Source organism: Lynx canadensis, chromosome C2 (assembly GCF_007474595.2).
Source record: "Lynx canadensis isolate LIC74 chromosome C2, mLynCan4.pri.v2, whole genome shotgun sequence".
NCBI classification, from domain to species: Eukaryota; Metazoa; Chordata; class Mammalia; order Carnivora; family Felidae; genus Lynx; species Lynx canadensis.
Genome location: NC_044311.2, coordinates 78,623,958 through 78,646,456, shown reverse-complemented (window position 1 = coordinate 78,646,456; position 22,499 = coordinate 78,623,958). Strand labels below are relative to the sequence as shown.

The following is a 22,499-nucleotide window of genomic DNA, read 5'->3' as shown; positions in this document are numbered from 1 at the left end:
GCACATTAACTGCTCTTGCTCAGCATGTGGTCGGGTCTGGAAGAACTGATGATTCCTTGGTTCGTGTCAGCCAGAGTTTTTTCAATGAGCTACAGGCTTCATGCTTGGGCAGGAGAGACTAAGAGGATTGCACAATAGAACTGGAAGTCAAAGAAAGGACTATGTGGGGAAGAGACTGGGGTCTGCTTAAATCTCAGCAGCCCTGCCCCTGCCCTGGAGTTGACACAAGGCCAGGTGAGTTGGCCACACAGTAGTGCCACAGTAGATGGAAGAGACCCCAAAAGCAGAGCTACTCATGGTGGCAAAGGCCCTGTAAAATCTCTAGGGTACCATTCTCATAGACTAGAGCACTGCTCTCTGAACTTGTGTGCAGTGCACAACCTGCACATCTATATGAGACAGATCCTTCATATGGCCCCAAGGAGAAGAGCACAGGGTAATTAAGAGGTGTTACTCTCTTCTCTCAGTTGCAGACTGTGGAGCCCCAGCAGAGCTGAAACATGGGCAAATCACCTTCTCCACCAGGAACAAACTTACCACATACAAATCTGAGATCCAATACTCCTGCCAGCAGCCCTACTACAAGATGCTCCACAATATCACAGGTGAGCCCTCCATGCTAAACCAGCCCACTCCCACCTTGTACCATTTGGGCCTCAGGGTTGGACTGGGGGATGAGGCAGCCAGTCTACTGGCCGATGTTTGGGAGGAATTGGAAGGAGAAACACCTGGGGGCATATGTTACCTCTCCCTGCCTCAAGCTGACATCCCACGGGTTAGGCCACATGGCACCCCCAAAACCCTCACATGCACACTCAGAGCCCCTGGCAGAGAAGGAACCCTCAGGGAGACGGTAAAGCCAATCAGTTTTGCCTCTGCCACAGACTGGTACTAAGAAAATTCTCTAAGCTTCAAAGCCCTCACTTTTCAAAAGGGGAACTCATAGAGCTAATGTGAGACTCAGATGAGATGGTGGACACGAGTGTGGACACGAGTTTATTAAGTGGGGAAAGGAGGGCAGACAAGTGCGCCACAGGGAACTGCAGGAGCAAAGGGCTGGTGACTGAGAAGGAGGAAATGCCTTCCAGGGGCTGGGCTGGATCAAAGGAAGGGGGCAGCCCCAGAGAGACAGGAGTCAGATTGTACAGAGCTTTGGACACCATGCTGAAGAGTGTGCTGTTTGTTTGTGAGGGCAATGGGGAGCTCTTGGTGATTGTGAGCAGAGGGAAGGCATAGATTCTAATTTTAGAAAGGTCCTTCAGGGTGCAGAGAGGACTGGCCTAAAGAGAATGGCATCAGAGAGACCCCTTGCAATGGCCTACTATAAAAGAATCAAGAACCCAGATCTATTTTCCATGTGCTACAAATCAACCATTCTCTCCCTTTTCTCCCATCTATTTTCACTCTCCCAGGTATATATACCTGTTCTGCCCAAGGAGTCTGGATGAATGAAGTACTGGGGAGAAGCCAGCCCACATGTCTGCCAGGTACCTGACCCTCAAGTCCTCTGCCTCCAGGTCTCCCATCCAAGGTGCTCTGGCTATTGATGGAGAGTGGATGGGGAACATGATGCTTTGGTCCTTTGTTAAGGGCTACCTCAGAGAGCCCAAGATCAGGTCTTGGCAAACCATCCAGCCTCTACATTCAGCCTCTGTTATCACGCCAAAAGCCTTCCTATCTCTTCTCTCTGCAGTTCTGCTCCATTCCCACCAGGCTTTCCCTCCAACAGTTTGTGTGTGCACCTCCTGTGCACCAGGGAAATCAAGAAAGTGGGCACTCTGTCCTCAAGTACTCACTGTGTTGTAGAGATGAGCAACATAGGACGAATAACGGACAACTATAGGACAGAATAAGAAGTTCCTCCAAAGAGCAATGTATTCAAGTCTTACTGACCACTGCAGCCCATGGCTCACCTACTCACCCCACTCTAAGATGAAAAAAGAACTTTGTGGTAACAGAAAGTGTCACTGTGCATAGAGATTTGGGAGACATTTTGTGGATATTTGTGTTAGCATTAAAAGTATAGGTGATTTGCATTGCAATCATAGTGCACACATATATTCAAATCAACTTTCTAGAAAACTGTGGCCTGAAACACACTCTATAGGGTGAAACAAATAATCCACACCAAAAAGAAAATTAATAGTCATGGCACAGAAATATACACTCTTAATAAAAGCAAAAATAGCAGAATTGACTTAATTAATCAAGCAGAATTCATTAAAATTCATTAAAAGATACAACCATTCAGGACAGCACTGAGGAGTGATGCTGACCCCACCTACATATTTGCTGGAACAGCAGAAGCTTTGCAGTATAGTTAAATGTTGTGTGGCATTTGTATTTTACTGAATTAGAGTGTGGGGTAAACTGAGACAGTGTATTATCTGAACGGTACCTTTTAGTAACCCTCAATATCCACTCAGTAGGCTTCTATATGTTAGATATAGATGTTAAAATAGAAAGACTATAGGGTTGTCTACCATTATCTGTAAGAACCAAAGAAAATGTTAGCATTCTATGTTGGCCATCACAGTTGCTATGAGATCCTACAGAAGGAGGAATTCACTGCGTGTGGTAGTCTGGGAGTGGAGGAGTCAGGACTGGTTAGGAAGACTTCACTTGGGAGGGTTTTATACTTAAGAAAGAAGTTGGAGGAGGTGAAGCGGAGGAAAGGTCAACCCACTCATACTCTGGTGATCCCCATCATCTCATTCAGGCTTAGCCAGGAGCACACCCAAGGGCACAGAGCACACCCAATGTGAACCCTCAGAGAAGATGGGGAATGGTGGAGCTGTGGAAAACTGGAAAGCCAAATCCCCATTTTGCTAAAATACTATGTGGGCCAAAGGTAAAAGCATTGCAGGGGGACTCCATCCTGGGCAGCCATATTGCAACCTCTGGAAGGGGAAGAGGCATTGAGCTGGGAGTCAGGGGCTTGGGTCCTAGTCCTGGTGCTGTCACTTTCTTATTGTGATCTTTGTAAGTAATCTCTGGGGCTAAGATTCCATACCTCAGAAGTGAGGGAGTAGGACCAAGTGATCCATAACATTCTATAACCTTCAATGGTTATCATCCTCTATATTTACACAAAGCATCTTGGATACAGTGAGTCATGAAATTCTTTTAACACCTGGTATTGGGAAGAACTGTGGTTCACCATTGGACCATGACAGAGATTTCTAAATCCTTTCCTCCTAAAACACCAAAATTGAACCCAAAAGCAAGCCAGAAAGGAGAAAGCCATTTTATTTAGCATCATAACATCCACCTTTCCAAAGAATCTTATTAAGCAAATACTCTCTGCCCTTCATTTTACGTGTGAGAAAACTGAGGATCGGTGAGGAGCACTGATTTATCCAAAGCTATCCACAAAGTTAGGGGCAGAGCTGGAAGATGAAGCCAAGAATTTTGCTGTCAACACAAGCAATGTTGAGCCATTCTTGACTCTATGTTTCATGGCATCCTCATGGACCCAGAATTCTAGAATATTATATTTTTGTTTTAAGGGCCCTCCCTCAGTACCTCCAGTGCTCTAGAGTCTGAATTTGGCTTCAGTGCAGCTGAAGCTCTAGTTTTTCAAGAAGATTCCTTTATTCCAGGAAAGATTGGATGGAAAAGGGTAGCAGCCAAAAAGAAGGTCCCATTTCAATGAGCTCGCTCAAGGCTTGTTGCATCATTCAACCTCTTGAAAGGACAAAAGCACATCAAGATGAAAAGCAGACGTTAGTGCAGAAAATAAAACAAGAGTTAGAAGAAACAGGCTCTACTTCTGGCTCTGTCACTAATGACTTTGAGTATGTCACTTGCCTTCTCTGAACCTCGATTTCTCCATCTGTCAATTAGTGGTGCTCCAAGCTTCCCCAGCTCTGACATTGAAGAAAGGCACCATTCAGAGCTGGCTTTGTTGTAAGCATGAACTCAACCACAGGCATGTCCCTTACCAGATGAGGCCCTTTCAGCACTAAGTGAGTTGTTGTGCAGGGCCAGTCACAGATTGCCTTGAGATGTCACCTTGTAGGCTGCTGCTTGTAATTGGGAGTCTGGTCTTCAACTCTGAAAGACCAGGCCACAGAGAATTAGCAAAGGCCAGCTCACATCTGGCCTGATGTGAAGGACAGAGTGCCTAAGGATCATGTCAGAAGCTTTTGGCATCAGGAAGAAGAGCATCTGAAAAACATTAGGTCGCTGAAAGCCTGACCTCCCAAAGTTGCCAAGAAAACACAAATATTCCTTGGTCTTTAAAGAATTGTTGAAAGTATCCAGAACCAAAGAATGTAGCCTGGCCATTTGCAACCAGGAGGAAGCCCACACTCACACCAGGCTCACCTCCCAAGCCTAAGAGCCCTGCTGGGAAGGCCCATGTGAGCTTGTTCTTGGCCAGCAGGGGACTGGTACTGAAGACCCTCTCTGCTCATGGGCCAAAGACATTTGGCTGCAGGAGGCTGGTGGTGCATGTGCATGCTCGGGGTACAACTCAGTGGAACGAAGTTTGATCAGACCTTTCTTCTTCCCCTGAAGGTACTACATGGTTCCTGGGTGCAATGATGGGTGGCTCAGAGCAGAGCCCATGCATCATTGCTTGTAGATTATGCCACTTTCCCCTAACCTTGGATGCCCTGGGCATGCATTCATAGCATGAGTCCTTTAGGCCAAAGAAGAAAAAGTTACAGAGCCCATGACCATGATCTGTATATCTAATGAGGTACTGTGGGATATGGGACAAGACATTGATCTTAGAATCTAGTTAATTCTCCTACTAACTTAATAGTCATGTGTCTTGGGCTAATTGCTTAACCTCTGGAGAGTTTTACTCCCATAAAATGGGGATGGCCATGGAAAATGAAATAAAAATTGAGGGAATTTGGAATTTGAAGGATCCATGGAGATCATATTGGCCAACTACTTCATTTAGCAGATCAAAAATTAAGAGACAAATTTACTTAGAGTCACACAGGACATAGGAGAGAGAAGCTGGGTCAAGTCCCCAGGTATCTTGACTCCCAGCCCAGTGTTTGCTGTGACCCGCCAGACAGTCTTTTAGTTTCCTTCCATCGCTCAAAGCCCATGACCTATGGTTTTCAGAACTTTTCTAAGTACCCACAGCATGGGCCTCTTCTGGAATATGAGCTGGTCAAAGCCGAAAGTGATGTTGGCTGGAAACGATTCAGGATGGTGAAGCCCCCACACATGAAATGGTCTGGTCTGTCGATGGCACTGGCTACAGAAGGGCCAGACCATACACAGGCCAGACCAGAAAGACCTAAGTCGAAGATGACACCTGTGCAGAACTCTCCCAGGCTACTGTGGCCCTGTGATGTAGAGTAGGGTCCCATGTGGCATAATCTACAGTGAATGATGTGGATTTCTTTCAGCAGCTCTTTCCATATGTCTGACCTGACCAGTCTCTGTCTCTTGTCCCCATTCCCTCCTTCTCCTTACAGTGTGTGGTCAGCCCTCCCGCTCTCTGCCAAACCTGGTCAAGAGAATCATTGGGGGTCGGAATGCCGAGCCCGGCCTCTTTCCGTGGCAGGCCCTGATAGTGGTGGAGGACACCTCAAGGGTGCCAAATGACAAGTGGTTTGGGAGTGGGGCTCTGCTCTCTGAGTCCTGGATCCTCACAGCAGCCCACGTGCTGCGCTCCCAGCGAAGAGACAACACAGTGACACCGGTCTCCAAGGAGCATGTCACCGTCTACCTGGGCCTGCACGATGTGCGGGACAAATCAGGCGCTGTCAACAGCTCAGCTGCACAAGTGGTGCTCCACCCAGACTTCAACATCCAGAACTACAACCATGACATAGCTCTGGTGCAGCTTCAGGAACCTGTGCCCCTGGGACCCCACGTCATGCCCATCTGCCTACCAAGTCCTGAGCCCGAAGGCCCGGAGCCCCACATGCTGGGCCTGGTAGCTGGGTGGGGCATCTCCAATCCTAACGTGACAGTGGATGAAATCATCAGCAGTGGCACACGGACCTTGTCCGATGTCCTGCAGTACGTCAAGTTACCTGTGGTGCCACACGCTGAGTGCAAAACCAGCTATGAGTCTCGATCGGGTAACTACAGTGTCACGGAGAACATGTTCTGTGCCGGCTATTATGAGGGTGGCAAGGACACGTGCCTTGGAGACAGCGGTGGAGCCTTTGTCATTCTGGATGACTTGACCCAGCGCTGGGTGGCCCAAGGCCTGGTGTCATGGGGGGGCCCTGAAGAATGCGGCAGCAAGCAGGTCTATGGGGTCTACACAAAGGTCTCCAACTACGTGGACTGGTTGTGGGAGCAGATGGGCTCCCCACAAGGCCTGGGGGCGCTCCAGGTGGAACGGTGAGCTGACTGACTTCCTCAGGGCCTGCCTGCCCCGCCCCAGCCCGAGTGAGTCTGCACACGCACTTCCGACGGCACACTCCACGTTACTCACCAGACCAGATGGAATGGAACGCGCTGTTCTCATCCTCCCAAGACAGCCCAGGGGCCCTGAGAGCCAGCAGTGTGGTATAGGAAAAGGCTGTATAAGAGACCTGGGTGCATGGCCCTGAGCAAGCCCCTGCCCGTCTGTAGGCCTCATTCTCCCCGGCAGCACAGTGAGGGAGACTAGACCTCTGGCCAATCCCAACACTCCTCTTTGGGAGCGCTTGACCCCAGTGGCCTTATGCACTCCTAGTCACTTACCAAACCCACTCCTCGCACTGTTGGTGTGCCCGAGCTGGGACCTGATTGTTAGAAAATCTTTCCTTATGTTGAGCTGAATGCTGAGTCCATATGTTTTCCCTGATCAGCCCTGGCACAGACAAGTCTAGTCTCTTCTAGGGTTTTAGAAGACACGGATCAGACCCCCGAGGCCCTGTCTCCTAGGGTGATACCTTGGTGTACTTTTGTTCCTTAGGTTTCTCTCCCAAAAGCTTCTTGTAGTCCAAGCCATATGCCTGTGTTCTCTATTAAAGGAATTTCAAAGGACAATGAGAAAGCTGCGAAGGTGTTGTGGTGACCAGGAGGAGGAGAATATCAGTGGGAGGCCCCCCATCCCTGATAAATTCCTATTGTCAATTCTGAACACATCATTTAGACCCATATGTTACTCTCCAATATCAGCTGACAACATGGGCGTCCACACCTGCCGCTCCAGACAAGCATGAAGCAAACTTCCAGCTTTGAAGTGTATCATCTGAAAGGGCGACCTGAGCCCCAGCCCTAGGCGTGGAGACCCAGCTGGATTGTTTAGAAAAAGAGAAGGCCCACACTGTGTCCCGTTGGGCTTCTGGGCAAGAAAATGGAAGAAGGGTGGGCTCAGGACATTAGGAGTAACCCGATCTCACCAGACTGCCCAGCGTGCCTACAGTCTGAGCTCTTCAGAGAACCCACCTGGCATGGATGTTCAGAGAGATCCACCCCTCCGGTTTCCAGGAGCCCGAGTCATGGGAAGCAGAGACTTGCCCATGAAGACTTCTCTTGCAGGGAAGAAAGAGAGACAGCCAAGAGTGTTGGGTTCCAGTCCCCTAACTGGCTGTATAACTTCTCACAAATCACTTTCCCTTTCTGGGCCTCAGTTTCCTCATCTAGAAAAGGAAGACATCAGATCCCTCTCAGCGTTCTTCTAGTGCTAGCATTCAGTCTTCTGACTGCCAGAGCCTTTCCCTGGCTCTCACAGGGCTGACTGTGTTCCTCCTCCCCAGAGCTTGCTTTTCTGGGGATTCTCCATCAGAGAAAGGCAGCCAGAGAAGTCTCTTGAGAAGAATTCCAAGAGAACATTGGGAAGTGTCCGCTTGTCCAATCAGTTCATGAAACACACTCCTATGTCTATGAACAGTGCACATAGAGAATGCTGTATTTTGTGTATTTCATACCACAAGCTTCACTACTCTGCAAGGTGCCTCTGTGCTCTGTTTCTCCTGTCAGGGGTCTAAAGTGGAAATAAACCCTCTGTGGATAACAAACAGCCTTCATTCTGAGGTTTGGTTATTGTTGATGTTTGTGTATTTTGACCTTTTGAAGGAGACTGGCCCCTCATTAAGCTACTCTCTCTCCCATTACAGAAAAGGTACAACTTTTGTCATTTGGACATCATCCAAGAAAGGGTAAAATGACGAATGGAGTCAGTTATGGACATGTGTCCCCCCCCAGGCTGTGTGTGCCTTCACTGAAGCACCTGTCATTTAAGTCCTTGACTTCAAAGAGGCCAAACTAGCATGCAAGACAGGGTCACGTGCATCCTTGTCTCACACAGGTGAAAGCAGGGAAGTGTCGTAAGAAGAGTAGAGATCACAGCACTGTGGGCACTTGAAGGTGGGAGAGTCACAGGGCTGAAGAGGATTTGGGGAGCTTTAGAAACAGGCTGCAGAGAACACACCAGGAGACAGGAGAGAAGGGCCAGTGTGGATGAAGATCAAGCAGGGAAACATGCCTGAGTGGAGAGGTGCATCAGGGAATCAGGGAAGGTGGAAGGAGTCTTAAAGGCCATACAATGTTTGCACTATGTCCTGTAACCAGTAACTCTCTAATTGGGAGTATATTAGAATCACCTGGAGTGCTCCTTAGAAATGCAGATTCCTGGGTCTCACCGGCAGAGGATTCTGAGGGTGGGCAGCACAGTGTGGGAAGTGGGGGGAGGGGGAAGGTGCTGGAGAAAAAGGTGCAAACCCACCAGACCTATGGCTAAGCCAGTGCAGATGTGGGAGCTGGGGGAGTTTAAAACATCCAAATGATGTATTCAGCAGGGCTCAGTGTATAGGCCTGGTGTGAAATAGTGCAGGCACGGAGCTGGTGGGGAGGGGGGGCACAGCTAACCTGCTCATGAGGGCTCTCCATGGATGTGCTCATGGTTTGCCTTTGTTTGGGGTTTGTATCATAATGAAAATATCATGGTTTTTACACTATTGAGAACTAAAAGAATCCTAAATTATGCTTGACATTGTATATGTAGCTGGTCTCAAGCACTATCCTGTCTTGCGTTCTAATGTGTTTCAGATTTTTACTATCCTCTAAATATTAGGACTTTATGTTGTGACATATCGAGACACTGAGGTATCATGAGGTTACACGGAAACCACCTTGTGACATGGCAGGGAGGAGTCACATTACTCTCTACTTCCCCTGGTGATTTTTTTTTACCAGCTTTAGGATGCAATCTATGCAGACCTTAACAGACATCTGGAATATCAGAGGGGAGAAGGTCACGAGCAATCCAGCTGGAGATGTAAGGAATGAATAAGCAAGAAGGGAATCACTGAGAAGTGAAGCCAGGTCAGAGATACTGATTTGGAATCCATCAGGGTACAGTATAGACAGTAGGATGGCACAGGAGACTGCTATTATCTACTGGAAGTGTCCAGAAGAATGGGCCAAGGACTGATCAAGGGTGCCGCAGCATGGAAGGCATGGAGAGAAGAGAAACTCCAAGAAAGAGACCAAAAAGAGGGGTCAGAAACACAGGAAGAGAAGTGCTTCAGAAGCCAGGGAGGCAGTATCAGGAAGGGTACAGTAGTCAACAGTGCCAATGCCACAGGACAGTCTGAAGCTAACCTCCAGGCAGGACACTCCCCAGGGACAAGGACCCAGCCTCTACTGTCTCCTCAGAGGCTCTAGGAAGCAGGGCCCCTCCTGTGTTTAAATCTCCAACTCTCCCTCCTCCTCCTCCTCCTCCTCCTCCTTCTCCTCCTCCTCCTCCTCCTCTCTCTCTCTCTCTCTCTCTCTCTCTCTCTCTCTCTCTCTCTCTCTCTCTTTCCTTCCTTCCTCTCTCCCTCCCTCATTTCCCCCCTCTGTCTCCAGACTTTTCCTAGGTTTTATCTCTCTCTCTTGAGGCAGGCAACTATCCTCACATCCACTTTTCTCTATGACTTATAGTAAAAATTATGATTATATGCTTAGTTCTCTGGGTTTGGGTTCCTTGAAACCTACAAATCTTTTACCACAATCCTTGACTCTTCAAATGAAAGTTTAAATTTCCAGCTTTGCTTTCTACTTTGCTCTTTCAAAAGTCAGAATTGTATCCAGCCTCACCTAAAACAATGGATGCTCAGCTTTAATAATAAGGAGCCAGAGGGCAAGGGGAATTCCTGGACATACAGAACATATGACAGAAAATTTCAAATCCTGTTTTCCTACACATGAAAACATGTCTTTTGAAGTCCCGTGTATGGGTCCAGAGTCATTCTACCTCCATATATTGTTGTGGATCTACTAAATGTCCAAATAGCCACTTTATTTCCAAGTGTATGCACAGTCTGGCACTTTCTTCTTCCAAATCCACCTCCAAAGGAGAGGAGAGGATGTGGAGACTAACTGTCAATTCCTCTTTCCATAAGTTTGGCTATGGAAGGGAGGAGAAGGAGAGACTGTAGAATGAATGAGAAGCCAGGAAAGTGGAAGTGCAATTTTAGGATGAGAACACGGCCATGTTTTGGAGGTGTGGGCAAAGGAAAGATTCAAGATATCAGAGAGGGATGAGAATCTCCCAAGCCAGGTCCCCAAGAGTGTGGAAGTGAGAAGATCCAGGGTCCAGGATTAGTTCTGAAGAGAAAAAGGTTTATAGACAGGGGAAGTTGGAGACAGAATGTTTGGGAGAGTTTCCACACAGTGGGCTCTGATATTCTGCTGGGAGTGGGGACAGGACATTAGCCTGGGACATTAGCCAAGGGCATGTAGAATGAAGCTACTGGAAGATACTGAAGATGCAGTCAAGGTTAAAGCACATCCATCTGGGATTTCCCCAGCCCTACTCAGCAGCCTGGTGACAGCTACCAAGAAGGCAAATGGCTACCTGGATCCAGGGGCTTAGGGTATGAGTACTCTAGGAAGTCACATAGTAAGAATTAGTGGTGCTGGATATGGTGGGAAAAGCCCTGAAGTCAGGAGACCTAGATTAGAATTTTGCCCCTAACTCATAGAGTAGCTCTTTGCAAGTTAATTCCCTCCTTAAAACCTCAGTTTCCTTAGGTGTATGATGAGAGGGATAGACTAGATGGTCTCCAAGGCTGTTCAGCTGTAAGGTGCTGTGTGTCTGTGTCTGTGAATCCAAGTCAGTGGAAACAATATGGATCAGGGAGACCCTTGGAGGGGTTTCAACCCCCCAAGGGCCTGAGGAAGGGCTTCTCTGAGAAGAGATCCCCCTGGATAGAGCATGAAAATTCTTTATTAGGACTCTTTCATTCATGTAAAAGAAACCCAATACAAATAGCTTAGGGAAGAGAGAGAGGGCAGGGGAGGGAGGGAGAGAGAGTTTGTGTTATAGGCTCACATAGCTAAAAAGTCCAAATCACAAGACTTCAGGTATGGTTAGATCAAGGAACCCAAAAATCAGGATACAATCTTTCTCTTGCTTCATCCTTCATCATCTAGACCCACTTTTTTCCATTAGTAGCATCATTCTCTGAAGACTCTCAATGAAGTGATCATTGATAGATCTTGGATTATAACCAGCAGCTTAGCAACCCCAATAGAGAAAGGCCTTCTCTTTTTCTAATACGTTTAGCAAAATTCCCAAGGCCAGCTTTCATTGGGCTAGCCAGGGTTACATTCCCATTTCTGAGCAATTGTTGTCCCCAGAGGATGAGAGGATTTAATTCATTAGGTCTGGGTCACATTCCTATGTCTGGAAACAGATGTAAGATCATTCCAACTCAGGACATAATGGACTAAGAATGAGGGAAGAGTAGACCCCAGAGGAAAACTGGGGTGCTGTTACTTAAAGTGCAGTGAACGCTGGGAAATCAAAAATAATAGATGTTCCTAAAAGACAATGATGAGCTCATACCTCTAGCAAAGAGCAAGATGAAGCCCAGAGTGTGATCTGTCCCTCCCTCCTTTGGCTGCAGTGTGTGGGCTCCCCAAGTTCTCCCGGAAGCTGATGGCCAGGATCTTCAATGGACGCCCAGCCCAGAAGGGCACCACCCCCTGGATTGCCATGCTGTCACACTGGAGTGAGCAGCCCTTCTGTGGGGGCTCCCTTCTAGGTAAGGAGAAGTGGAAAGGGTGGGGGACCCAGAATTCGGGGACTGGGTGAAAGTGAAGGGAACCAACCTTCATTCTAGAGACTGATCAAGATTTCTTCATTGAGAATCACTGTCCACACTAGTAGCAGGACCCAGAAGGACAGTGTGGTAGGAAGAGTCCTTAACTGGAGCTAGGAGACATGTGTTCCTGCTCTAGGTTGCTCCTTCAGTCAACAAACACCTATGAAGTCCTGGTCAGTCTCTGGCACTGGGAAGGAATAAGTCAAGGAGTCAGACCCTCAAACATGAATTACAAGGCACTTATGTGCAGCTCAAAGGCATGGTGACTAGGGCTGTGGGACTGGGGAGAACCAGGAAACTCACCCTGGAGAAGTCAGGGAAGGGAGATTTACAAAGGCCCTGAGTGCCATATTTAGGAATTTAGATCTATCCTGAAGGCTGCTGCAGATTTATAAACATATTCTGGAAAGTTCTTGCCGGGGTAACACGGATTGAAGGAAGAGTGAATCCAGAAGCCAGGAATTCAGTGAGGTAGCCATTGCAATTGTAGGGAGGGAAGTCATTAGCCTCAGCATGAGGACATGGGACAAGGGAAAGAAATAAGGCAGATTCGAAAGGATTAGGAAATAGGACTGTCAGGATTTTGCAAGGAGTGAACGTGGGTGGGAAAGGGAGTAAGGGTGGGAAAGAAATGGCTGGCGGCTCTTCCCACTGCAGTTTGGTCCAGATGATCAAAGATCCATTCCAGCTCTGACATCATAGGAAAAATGAATAGCAACCTAGAGTCCCTGGCCAGTTCCTGGTCTGATCTCTGAGAGATCAGAAGACCTGAATGGGTCCACATCTGCCTGGGCAGCTCCCAGGCTGCCAGCCTCGTCTCTCACTGACTCACCTTCCTGACAGTACAGTCAGGTAAGGACATGTCCGTGCTAGATCAGTGCTTTTCAAACTGTAATATGAATAGGAATTACTTGAGGGTCTTGTTAAAATCCCCAGATTTTATTATAGAATTAATAAAGATTGTATTTCAGTAAATCTGAGGCAGAGCCTGAGAGTCTGCATTTCTAAGAAGTTCCCAGTTGAGGCTGATGCCTAAAGGGTAGCCAGTAAGCACAAGGCTTTTTGCGGACCCATCTTGGGCTGTGTGGAGTTCACCAAGCCCATAGGTTTAAGGGAGCCCTAAAATCCCATTGAAGATGTTCAGTCTTGGCCTCTTGGTTAGAATAGATAGATGAAATCACAGATTTAAATCCTCATCTTCAGATTAGGGTCAAATGAGTGTCTGAATTCGGGCTGTGAAACACAATGGAAAGGGGAAAGCCTGAAGTAGTCTGAAGCTCTCAGCTCAAGGCAATAGAAGGCAGGAGGGGGCAGTCTAGGGCAGTACATATGTACAATTCTGTTCTCAGGCTCCAGCTGGATTGTGACCGCGGCTCACTGCCTCCACCAGTTACTCAATCCAGAATACCCAGCCCTACAGGACTCAGACCTGATCAGACCTTCTGACTTCAAAATCATCCTGGGTGAGTGAGGGGCAGGCTGACTCCTGAAGCCAACAGTGGGTCCAGGCATAGACTGTGTCCACTCACTCACTCATCAGGGCAGGACACCTGGGACGAAGAATGAGCTAGAACTGGAGTCCAGAGGCCTCAGTCCTAGCCCAAGGCTATGATTTGCAGGTAGTGAGACCATGAGCCAGTCGTTGAAGTCCAGCCCTCAGTTTTTATAAGTAAAATAAGGATCCCAGTCTAGATATTTTCTAAAGACACTTCAGGCTTCTATGAATCCATGGTTTCAGGTAAGTCACACACAGATGATCCAAGCTGACCCTCTCTTTTATAAAATCTAGACCATCAGCTGATTCAGTTCGGTTCAGCACATACTTACCTACTGACATTATGCCGGGATCTAAGAACACAGTGTAATTAAGAGCCAGTTCCTGCACCCCAAGGAACTTACAGCCTACTATGAATATGAACACAGAGACCTCTAGTATAAGATAGGAAGCAGAGAGTCCTATAGGAGGGGAACAGATGAGGTACCATTGGAATTCACAAGAAAGAGACTTCTAACTGAAGAATCTAACGCAAGAATCAGGGACGCTTCATGGAGGAGGGAACACCTGACCGAGGCACTGAAGTGTGATTATATAGTTTGGACATGTGGCAATGATCATCAGAATGAGGATTATAAGGCAATGGGATCAGTTCAAGAAGAAAGCCAGAGGTAGGAGCCCATGACTTTGCAGAAGTCAAGTAGGGGATGGCTGGGAAAAGAGCAGTGAGAGGCAGAAAAGGGTTAAGGCTGAAAGCAGGCTGGATGGGACAGGGGGTGACAGGGGACAAGGTGTGATCTTCCCCTCCATGTCTCCATTACCCCCATGCCTCATGGGCCTTCTCTTGCCCAGGTAAGCATTGGAGGCGCCGGTCAGATGAGAATGAACAGCATCTCAGAGTCAAACGCGTCTTCCTCCATCCCCTGTATGACCCCAACACATTTGAGAATGACGTGGCTCTGGTGGAGCTGTTGGAGAGCCCGGTGCTGAGCGACTATGTGATGCCCATCTGTCTGCCCGAGGGGCCCCCACAGGAAGGTACTCTGCCGCACCCCTGCTCCCGCCTCTGTAGAGCAGCAGGTGCCTTCACAGGGACTTCTTCTCCAGCCCTGGGGAGGTTCTGGTGCCAGCCGAGCCTGCTGACCATGTCTGCGTGATCCCTCCGCTGCCTCCCCTAAAACAGCTAAGTCAGAACCGGCTCCATGGCAGGACACAGTAAATAGGCAGGCTTGACCAGTACTGTAAATACTATGTCAGTCAGGATCCAGATGAGAAAACAGAAACCAGACTAGTTATCACAAGAGAGAGAATTTAATACAGAGCATTGGAGGACTAGGGCAGTAAAGGGGGATACTAATGCTAATGTAACACAGGTAGTACCCACGGGAAGAACCCATCCCTCCTGGGGCTGGGGGAACAAAGGGGGGAGGGGGCAGTCACAGGACATAGAAACTTGGAAAGGGGACTCAGAAGCCCGAGGAGAAAGCCCTGTGCTGAGGTGCTGGGGAAATAGCCAGGGCCAGCCCCCAGGGCTAGGGCAATGCCAACAGTAACAGCAAGGCTTCCTGGAAACGCCCCCTATTTCTGGGACCCCTCCTCCTCAACAAAGCACAACTCCCATTTTAGAACCTTATCTGCAGCATCACAAAGCAGAGTAAAGAGGAAGCTTGGGCCCGAGAGAGACGATGGTTTCATCACCACACAGATTCAAAACCCCACCCTGCCGTTTCCCAATTGGGTGACCTTGAGACAGTGTTAGATCCTCAAGGCCCTTACCTCTACACAGAGGATAATACCCCATAGGGTGGCTGTGATATTTAAGTTCAATAATACACTCAAACACACTGGCTTTCTTTTCATTTGGTCTAAACCCAGTAGTGCCGCATCGTAGCTAACCTTCTTCGGTTTGATCAAGTTATAAAACATGGCTGAATAGAGCTGAGCCAACAGGAAAGGCACAGCGATGACTCTGCTTTATCAGATGTCATGTGCCTACCACGTACCAGTTGCTTTGCTTTCGTTAATTTATTTATTACTTCTAAAAGCCTGGTGAAGTGGTATTGTAGTCCCATTTTCCAGATGAGAAAATGAGTCCTCACAAGGTGAAGTGACTTTACCCAAGATACGGTTTGTAAGAGGCGTAGCTGGGACCAGAAGCCAGGTTTTCCCTCTTAACACCCAATGCTGCTTCCAGTGTCCAGACTCTTTTTCAAATGAAGAAATGATTGCTCTATCAGAGCTCAACCCATTTCCACACTGTCCCAATATTTGCCAACTTCATAGACTTCTAGAATATCAGGGCTAGGAGAGGTGTTAGAGAATACCAAGTCCAGCCAATTCATTTTGTTTTATGGACAGGGAAGCCAAGCCTCAGCAAGGGAGGGAGGTGAGGGGGCTCCCCGAAGGCAGCAGAGCACATTGTGGACTAGGCTGAACTTTTTAATTTCTCACCATTATTGATTGAACACCTACTATGCACCAGCACTGCTGGAGGCATGGGGATACAGCAGGGAAGAGAGAGAAAGCTGAGTCTACTAACTTAATGGAGCCTAAGTTCCATGCTAGTTGGGAGCAGGAGAAACTGGACAACAAATTAGCCAGCTAATGAGTCCTAGAAACAAATGTCCAAACCTCTATTGCAGGTAAGCTCCAACCCAGCAGTTCTCCTCTCCACCATGCTGCCGTTCTCCAAGGGGACAAATTCAGCCCTTCCTTCCCATGCAGGGAATGATGGGACAGCAAGACTCAACCCTCTGAGAACCCCACAGACAGCCTCTCTTCTCTCACTGTGTCTTCCTTCCTCCAGGCGCCATGGTCATCGTCAGTGGCTGGGGGAAACAGTTCTTGCAAAGGTTCCCAGAGACACTGATGGAGGTGAGGTTCAATTTATGTCCCATAGAGAATGATGCCTCTGCCCTGCATTGACCCTTTCTGTTCCATGTTCCCCCCAGGGATTTAGAGTTTTGGGTGAGAGAGACAAAAGAGGCCCAGACCCACCTCCAAAATTCACTGGGACTTTGAACCCCCACAAGTTTTGGTCTGTTTGTTCTACATGGGGCACTAGTCTCTAAACATTGTTCAGTATTTCTGTAACATATTAAAGTCTCAGCTTATGGAAATTCTTCCAGAAAACAGCAGGCTTGGACACCCCAAAAGGTGACCCATCAGTATACCATAAAGATTCACATACCAGAGAATGGGCTAAAGAATGGGCTCTTGAGAGCTGCAGTTCTTGTAGTAATAAACTTGACAGTTGCATTTAGGAGTTCACATTTATATCATTTCATAAAAGAACACTGAACCAGAAGTAAGGAGCCATAGCTCCAAGTACTGGTTCCTACTAACTTGTTGGGTGATCTTAAACAAGTCATTTGCCTCTCTAGACCATTGTATAGTATCTCGAGCTGCAAAGTTAGGGGCAATGCTAGACACTCCCCCCCCCCAAGATATGCCTGACTCTGACATGACTGGGGTTAGTGACTGCCACAGCTAATTTTTGACCTTTCAACATATGTTATTTTAACACACATCGGAATTTCAGATTTGCAACAGCCATTCATCCTTTCCTTCATTAACTTCCAGGTACTTATTTGGTGCCTCCCATGTACCGGACATTGTACTAGTTACTAGGTATGCAGGGGGGTAAAAGGACAGATCCTGTCCCTGGATCTTATAGGGACTGGATCTGCCCTTTTAGTCAAGTGAGGGGGACAGAAAGTAGTTACCAACATGATAAACGTGTTGAGGAAGAAGTGCAGGAGGCTCCAGAATGTATAACAGGAAATCCAACCTCGTCTTAAGGGTACAGAAGGGCTCTCCAGAGAAAATAACACTTTAATACCTGAACAATGAATAGAGGTCAGTCAGGCACTTGATGGTCTGCTGAAGATATGTGCTTGTGACCACTCTGTGCTTGTGACCACTCTGCCCTAAGTTTCTCTCCCCAGTGATCTGGGAAGGCCATGGCCCAAGAGGGACCGAAATGACAAAGGTCAACAAGAACTATACTTTGGGGTCGCATGACCCATTCAGTTATTGGTGTGGGTAAATGAGACTCATATGTTTCTTCATTTTATTCCAGACATCTGCTCCAACATTTACCCCCAAGCTGAATCCAGGGCAATAATAATCACAATACCTTACTTTTACGTATCAATTTATTGCTTCAGTTAAAAAGACTATTCCCTGAGTATTGACTCTGTCCCAAGCTATGTAAGTAGAAGTGGACAAAATACAAACCCAGTGTCCAGAAGCTCATACTACTGTGATGCCTGCTGTAAGGCAAGCAGTGGTAACCCCTATGGACTTAACATTTATCCGGTGTTTGTAATTTACAAAGTATCTACTTATTCATCTCCTCTTTGGACCATTCCATGTGATTCGTATGGCAAGTAGTGTGACTTCCACTTCTCAGATGAGGAAGCGATCTCAGAGGTCTGAAAAGCAGTAAGCAAACTATATGCCGCAGGTCCCACAGCCAGCAATTGTAGGGATGGGGGCGGGGGGAGAAGATTGACCACGTTTTGTATACATTCCCATATTTGAAATAATGAATGTGCTAGGCAAGTATTATTACAGATGAGAAAAATGAGGCCCAGGGAGGGCAAAAGACTTGCTCAAGGTCGCACAGCAAGTTCATGACTAAGACTGTAGCAGAACATGATCTCCCCATTCTTCAGTGTTCCTTCACCTGCACAATAGGATAGTCTCTGAGACCAGGTCTAAGGTTCGACCTAAGCTCATCCAGGAAGGAGATGGGGAGGAGCCAGCTCTAGGGGTATCAGAACAGCAAGAACTCCTCAGCCAGGGGTAGAGCCAACGATGGCCTTATGTTGCAGATTGAAATCCCAATTGTTGACCATCGCACATGCCAAGAGGCCTATGCCCCTCTGAAGAAGAAAGTGACCAGGGACATGATCTGTGCTGGGGAGAAGGAAGGTAAGTCAAGAGGATGGCATACAACAGGGCACCACCAGCAATGGAAGGACTGGAGATCGTCCAGTCTAAGGCTGAACAGAGGAGGACTCAGAGAGGAATGGGGGAGGTCACGAGAGGAAGGATTCCACTGGAGAATTACACTGCGTCAGAGAAACGAGTGCTAAGAAATTCCCATCATTCCCATCTCCAAGCCCAAGGATTCCCCTATGAAAGGAGAGTCCCGAACCTGCCTGCAATAACTGAAATCACTGAGCTCTCGGGAGGCCGGACAGAACTGCGGAGTCCAGGTTTGGGTCACATGGTCTGTTGCGCCCCCTCGTGTTCAATTATCTGAACTGCAAGTCAGATGTAGGGAAAAGGAGGCTCCTTTGGATTTATTTGGGGCTAGGAAGGGGAAAGCTTTAACATGCATCTCCTTTTCATTTAGGGGGAAAGGACGCTTGCTCAGGTGACTCCGGAGGCCCCATGGTGACCCTGGATAAAGCGACAGGCCAGTGGTACCTGGTGGGCACGGTGTCCTGGGGCGACGACTGTGGAAAGAAGGACCGCTATGGAGTGTATTCCTACATCTACTACAACACAGACTGGATCCAGAGGGTCACCAGGATAAGGAATTGAATTCTGTTCCTCACCCCCAACCGCCTGCCCCGGGTCACTCAGCAGCACAGGAGAATTATCTGATGCAAGATGGCCACCCCTCACCTTTCACCCATTTCGTTCAGCCCACCCATTACTGGCCAATAAAGAGGTATCTCAGCCCCCTCTCCACACTCTGTAAAGGAGTAGAGTAGCTGAGTGATCAGAACACAAGGCTGAACCCAGGCACTATCACTTACTGACATTGCATCATTGGGCAGGTGGCTTTACCTCTGAATGGCAGTTTCTTTGTCCATATTATAAAAATGGCATACCTTACCTACCTCAGAAGAGTCTGATGAAGATAAAATTAATTAATATATACATAGCACTTAGCACAGTGCAGACATAAGTCCTCAATAAACATGACTTGGCAAAAGTCATTGTGTTTACCAGGCAAATGAAGTTCTCCCACAAATCCCGTTGGGTCTTAGGGCTGCTCAGTGTGTACCCTTCCCCTCAACCTTGACCATCTCCTTCATCTGCCTGCAAATGTTCCATGATTCTTTGCTACCATGCACTTTTCTCAGTCCCAATCCATGTTCCCCATTAAAAAAATAAAAAGTGACAAGTTTCTTAGTCCAATGGCATGTCCCATAGCAGTGCACTTGTGAATGTGAGCTGGACACGAAACTGAGAGAGTGCCCGAGAGAAGCAGGACAGGAGGAGGGGGGCAGACCAGGGGCAGTGGACTGGGAAGTCAGATGCCAGGTTTTACAAATAGCTCTTCCCCCAGCTCCTGTGTGGCTCTATGCCAGTCCCTTCCCCTCATCTGAAAGGACCCTCCCAGCTCTGACAGTCTAGGATCCAACGAAGACATGTTGGATCTAATGAGATGTTTCTCTAATGTTTCTCTAATGAGATGAGTTGAAGCTGAAGTAACCAAAAGGCAAAAATTACTTTAAGGTTCAACAGAGCTTTGATGCAGACCCAATACTGCATCCACTGCTCTCCCCATCCCCACCCCGTCTACCATGCCCTGGTTTCCAAGAATGTCGCCTAGCAAAGTGCTAGCCAAGGGAACTTTCCACATTCCAAAGCAGAGCATCTGCTCCTACCCTTCCTGGGAACCTGAGCTGCACAAGGTCAGCCCTGGTAGGCTAGACTCAGACCCCTGAACTCTTCCTTCTTATGTCCCCAGCTAACCCCAAGCAGCAGTGCCACTGATTTCACACCCCGTCCCTCACCCTGGATGCCCTGGCAGTGCAAGATCACAAGTGTTTCCCAGGCAGAATGCCTCTCCCCTCCAAGAACCACCTCCTCTCTGGGGAGACCTCATCCCCTCCAGAGCTCTGAGATTTAAGCTCTTCAAGGGTCAGAAGTCCCAGGTTCCTGTCTTCTATTTTATCAAAATTGGTCTTCGTGGGAGATTCTAGTTCTTAACCTGCACTGCGGTTGGTGGACTCAGTCAGAACCTCTTGTTGGAAGATGAAGATACTGAGGGGTGAGAACTCACAGAAACTAAGCACTAGGCTGAGTGCTCAGGGACAGCAATTCACAGCCTGCCGCTGGTTCCATGAGCAAGTCATTCTACCTCTCTGGGCCTTGTGGTCCATGCTGTAAAGGGAAGATGGCAATGGGTACCCAACTTCATCAGATATATGTCAGACAAGCTGGAGCTCTATCTCAGACACCAAAGAATTGCAATGCAAAGTTTTGGAGTTGCTGTAAGACATTCCAAAACCCCATACCTTCCTACCTCACAGCACTGCCCAGGTGTCCCCATGTGCTAGGCTGTGCCGACGGGGCTATGGAGAATACCAAGTTGACGGAAGCATGGTTCATGCCTTCCAGGAGCTCCTACAGGTGGAACTGACACCCACAAGTGACTACCATGAACAGAAGGAACCCAGCCAAGTGCTGTGTTTGGGAGCAGCATGGAAGCTAAAGAATAGCCACTCTGATATGGAGGCGTGCGAAAGAAGAGGGGACATCAGGAAGGAATCCTAGAGGAGATGATGTTGGCACTAACCCTTGAGGAGGGTGGGCATTCCCACAGGTAAAACAGAGGGAGGCATTCCAGGTGGAAGGATCACAAGAGTAAATGTCCACTCAGGTTTTCGTCATATTAGACTAGCTTCTCCCACAAAAATGGTGGGTTTACTAGGCCTGGAACAGAGAAAGGACATTATTCTGATTCTGGGATCAGAATCACCATCTGAAATAGCCTTTCTTCTAAAAGTCAGACTACTATAGCGTTTGAAATAGCCTCAGGATTTGTGCATAAATACTGGCTTCTGGCTGGACCCAGTTCATCCTGTTATTTCCCCTTTATCCTTATTCTGAGGAAATGTCTAAATGTGCTCTGGAACTCCAGCTTACCCTTGATCAACAAGCATTTATCAACCCCTGCACTGCTGCTGAGTTTCAAGAAACCCAAACTTCTCACAGAGTTATAGAAGCAGAGCGTTGGAGGGTGCCTGGGTGGCTCAGTCAGTTGAGCGCCAGACTTCAGTTCAGGTCATGATCTCATGGTTTGTGGGTTCAAGCCCCACGTCAGGCTCTGTGCTGACGGCTCGGAGCCCGGAGCCTGCTTCGGATTCTGTGTCTCCCTCTCTCTCTTGCCCCTCCCCTGCTTGTGCTCGCTCTCTCTCTCTCTCTCAAAAAATAAATAAACATTAAAAAAAATTAAAAAAAAAAAAAGCAGAGGGTGGGAGTGTCTATTAGGACCATCTTATCTAGAGGTGTGAAACTCATTACCTCCAAATGCAACCCATTCCAAATTCAAAATGTGCTGCCTCTTAGGCTCCCTTTTCTATGCAACAAAACTCCACCTCCCTAGAATAGAGTTTGTAGCTGTGATTCCATACCATGAATGTTCTTTGCAATAATGATCATGCCAACTTCATTAGCAACAAATGCTATTGTTTTTGTGAGTAGCTACACATTTGTTCCAATAAACATCTGCGTTGAGTCAAAGAATCCTGTTTGGCTTGTATGTTTTTCATGTACTAATGATTCTGGTAAGTTGTATTTTCATTTATCAACACTTCTCTGAATCTGATTAGTATCACTGTACTATGAAGAGAGATAGTGGGGGAGATCATATTGTCAATACAATAGCAGGTCTTAGGTTTTTCAGGTCAGTTCTGATTAAACACCTTGTCCTATTATTCCTATAAATTATCAAAATATCCCAGGATGCTTATCTTTGAGCATCCAAATTACATTTCTTGATTGTCATCCACTCCCAGAATATAAAAAGAATTTTTTTATCATGTGTTCAATTGTTTGGTTCAGAAAATATGGCACCATGTCTATGAGTGCACTCTTTTGAATTGTAGTGTGTACTTTCCTTTTGCTATGAGTTAATCTTGTTCCGATGGCAAGAATCAGAGAATTAGCACCAACAAGAAGCCCTTCTAGCAATGATAGGTAGGATTAGGTAAAATTAGAGAAATCTATACTGATCATGTGGCAGAGAT

General features: G+C 47.5%; 1 protein-coding gene across 5 annotated transcripts in view; it reads left to right on the top strand.

Annotated features, from left to right (window-relative positions):
- The window catches only part of MASP1 (mannan binding lectin serine peptidase 1), a 63,167-nt gene extending 41,639 nt beyond the window's left edge, over positions 1–21,528 (top strand). The window contains exons 9-18 of one of the 5 annotated variants that reach the window (XR_003971804.1): positions 468–605; positions 1,413–1,487; positions 11,808–11,945; positions 13,355–13,468; positions 14,353–14,538; positions 16,307–16,374; positions 18,339–18,438; positions 18,630–18,725; positions 18,866–19,186; positions 20,216–21,528. Coding sequence is in view for 3 of the 5 variants with exons in the window: in XM_030329810.1 (XP_030185670.1) it covers positions 468–605; positions 1,413–1,487; positions 11,808–11,945; positions 13,355–13,468; positions 14,353–14,538; positions 16,307–16,374; positions 18,339–18,438; positions 18,630–18,725; positions 18,866–19,056 (1,106 nt within the window). In the remaining 2 variants the exon portion in view is untranslated. Of the gene's footprint in view, positions 1–467; positions 606–1,412; positions 1,488–5,444; positions 7,936–11,807; positions 11,946–13,354; positions 13,469–14,352; positions 14,539–16,306; positions 16,375–18,338; positions 18,439–18,629; positions 18,726–18,865 lie in introns of those variants that run through there. The other 4 variants (XM_030329810.1, XM_030329812.1, XM_030329811.2 and 1 more) reach the window with 4 other exon arrangements.
- Positions 21,529–22,499: the final 971 nt, after the last annotated feature.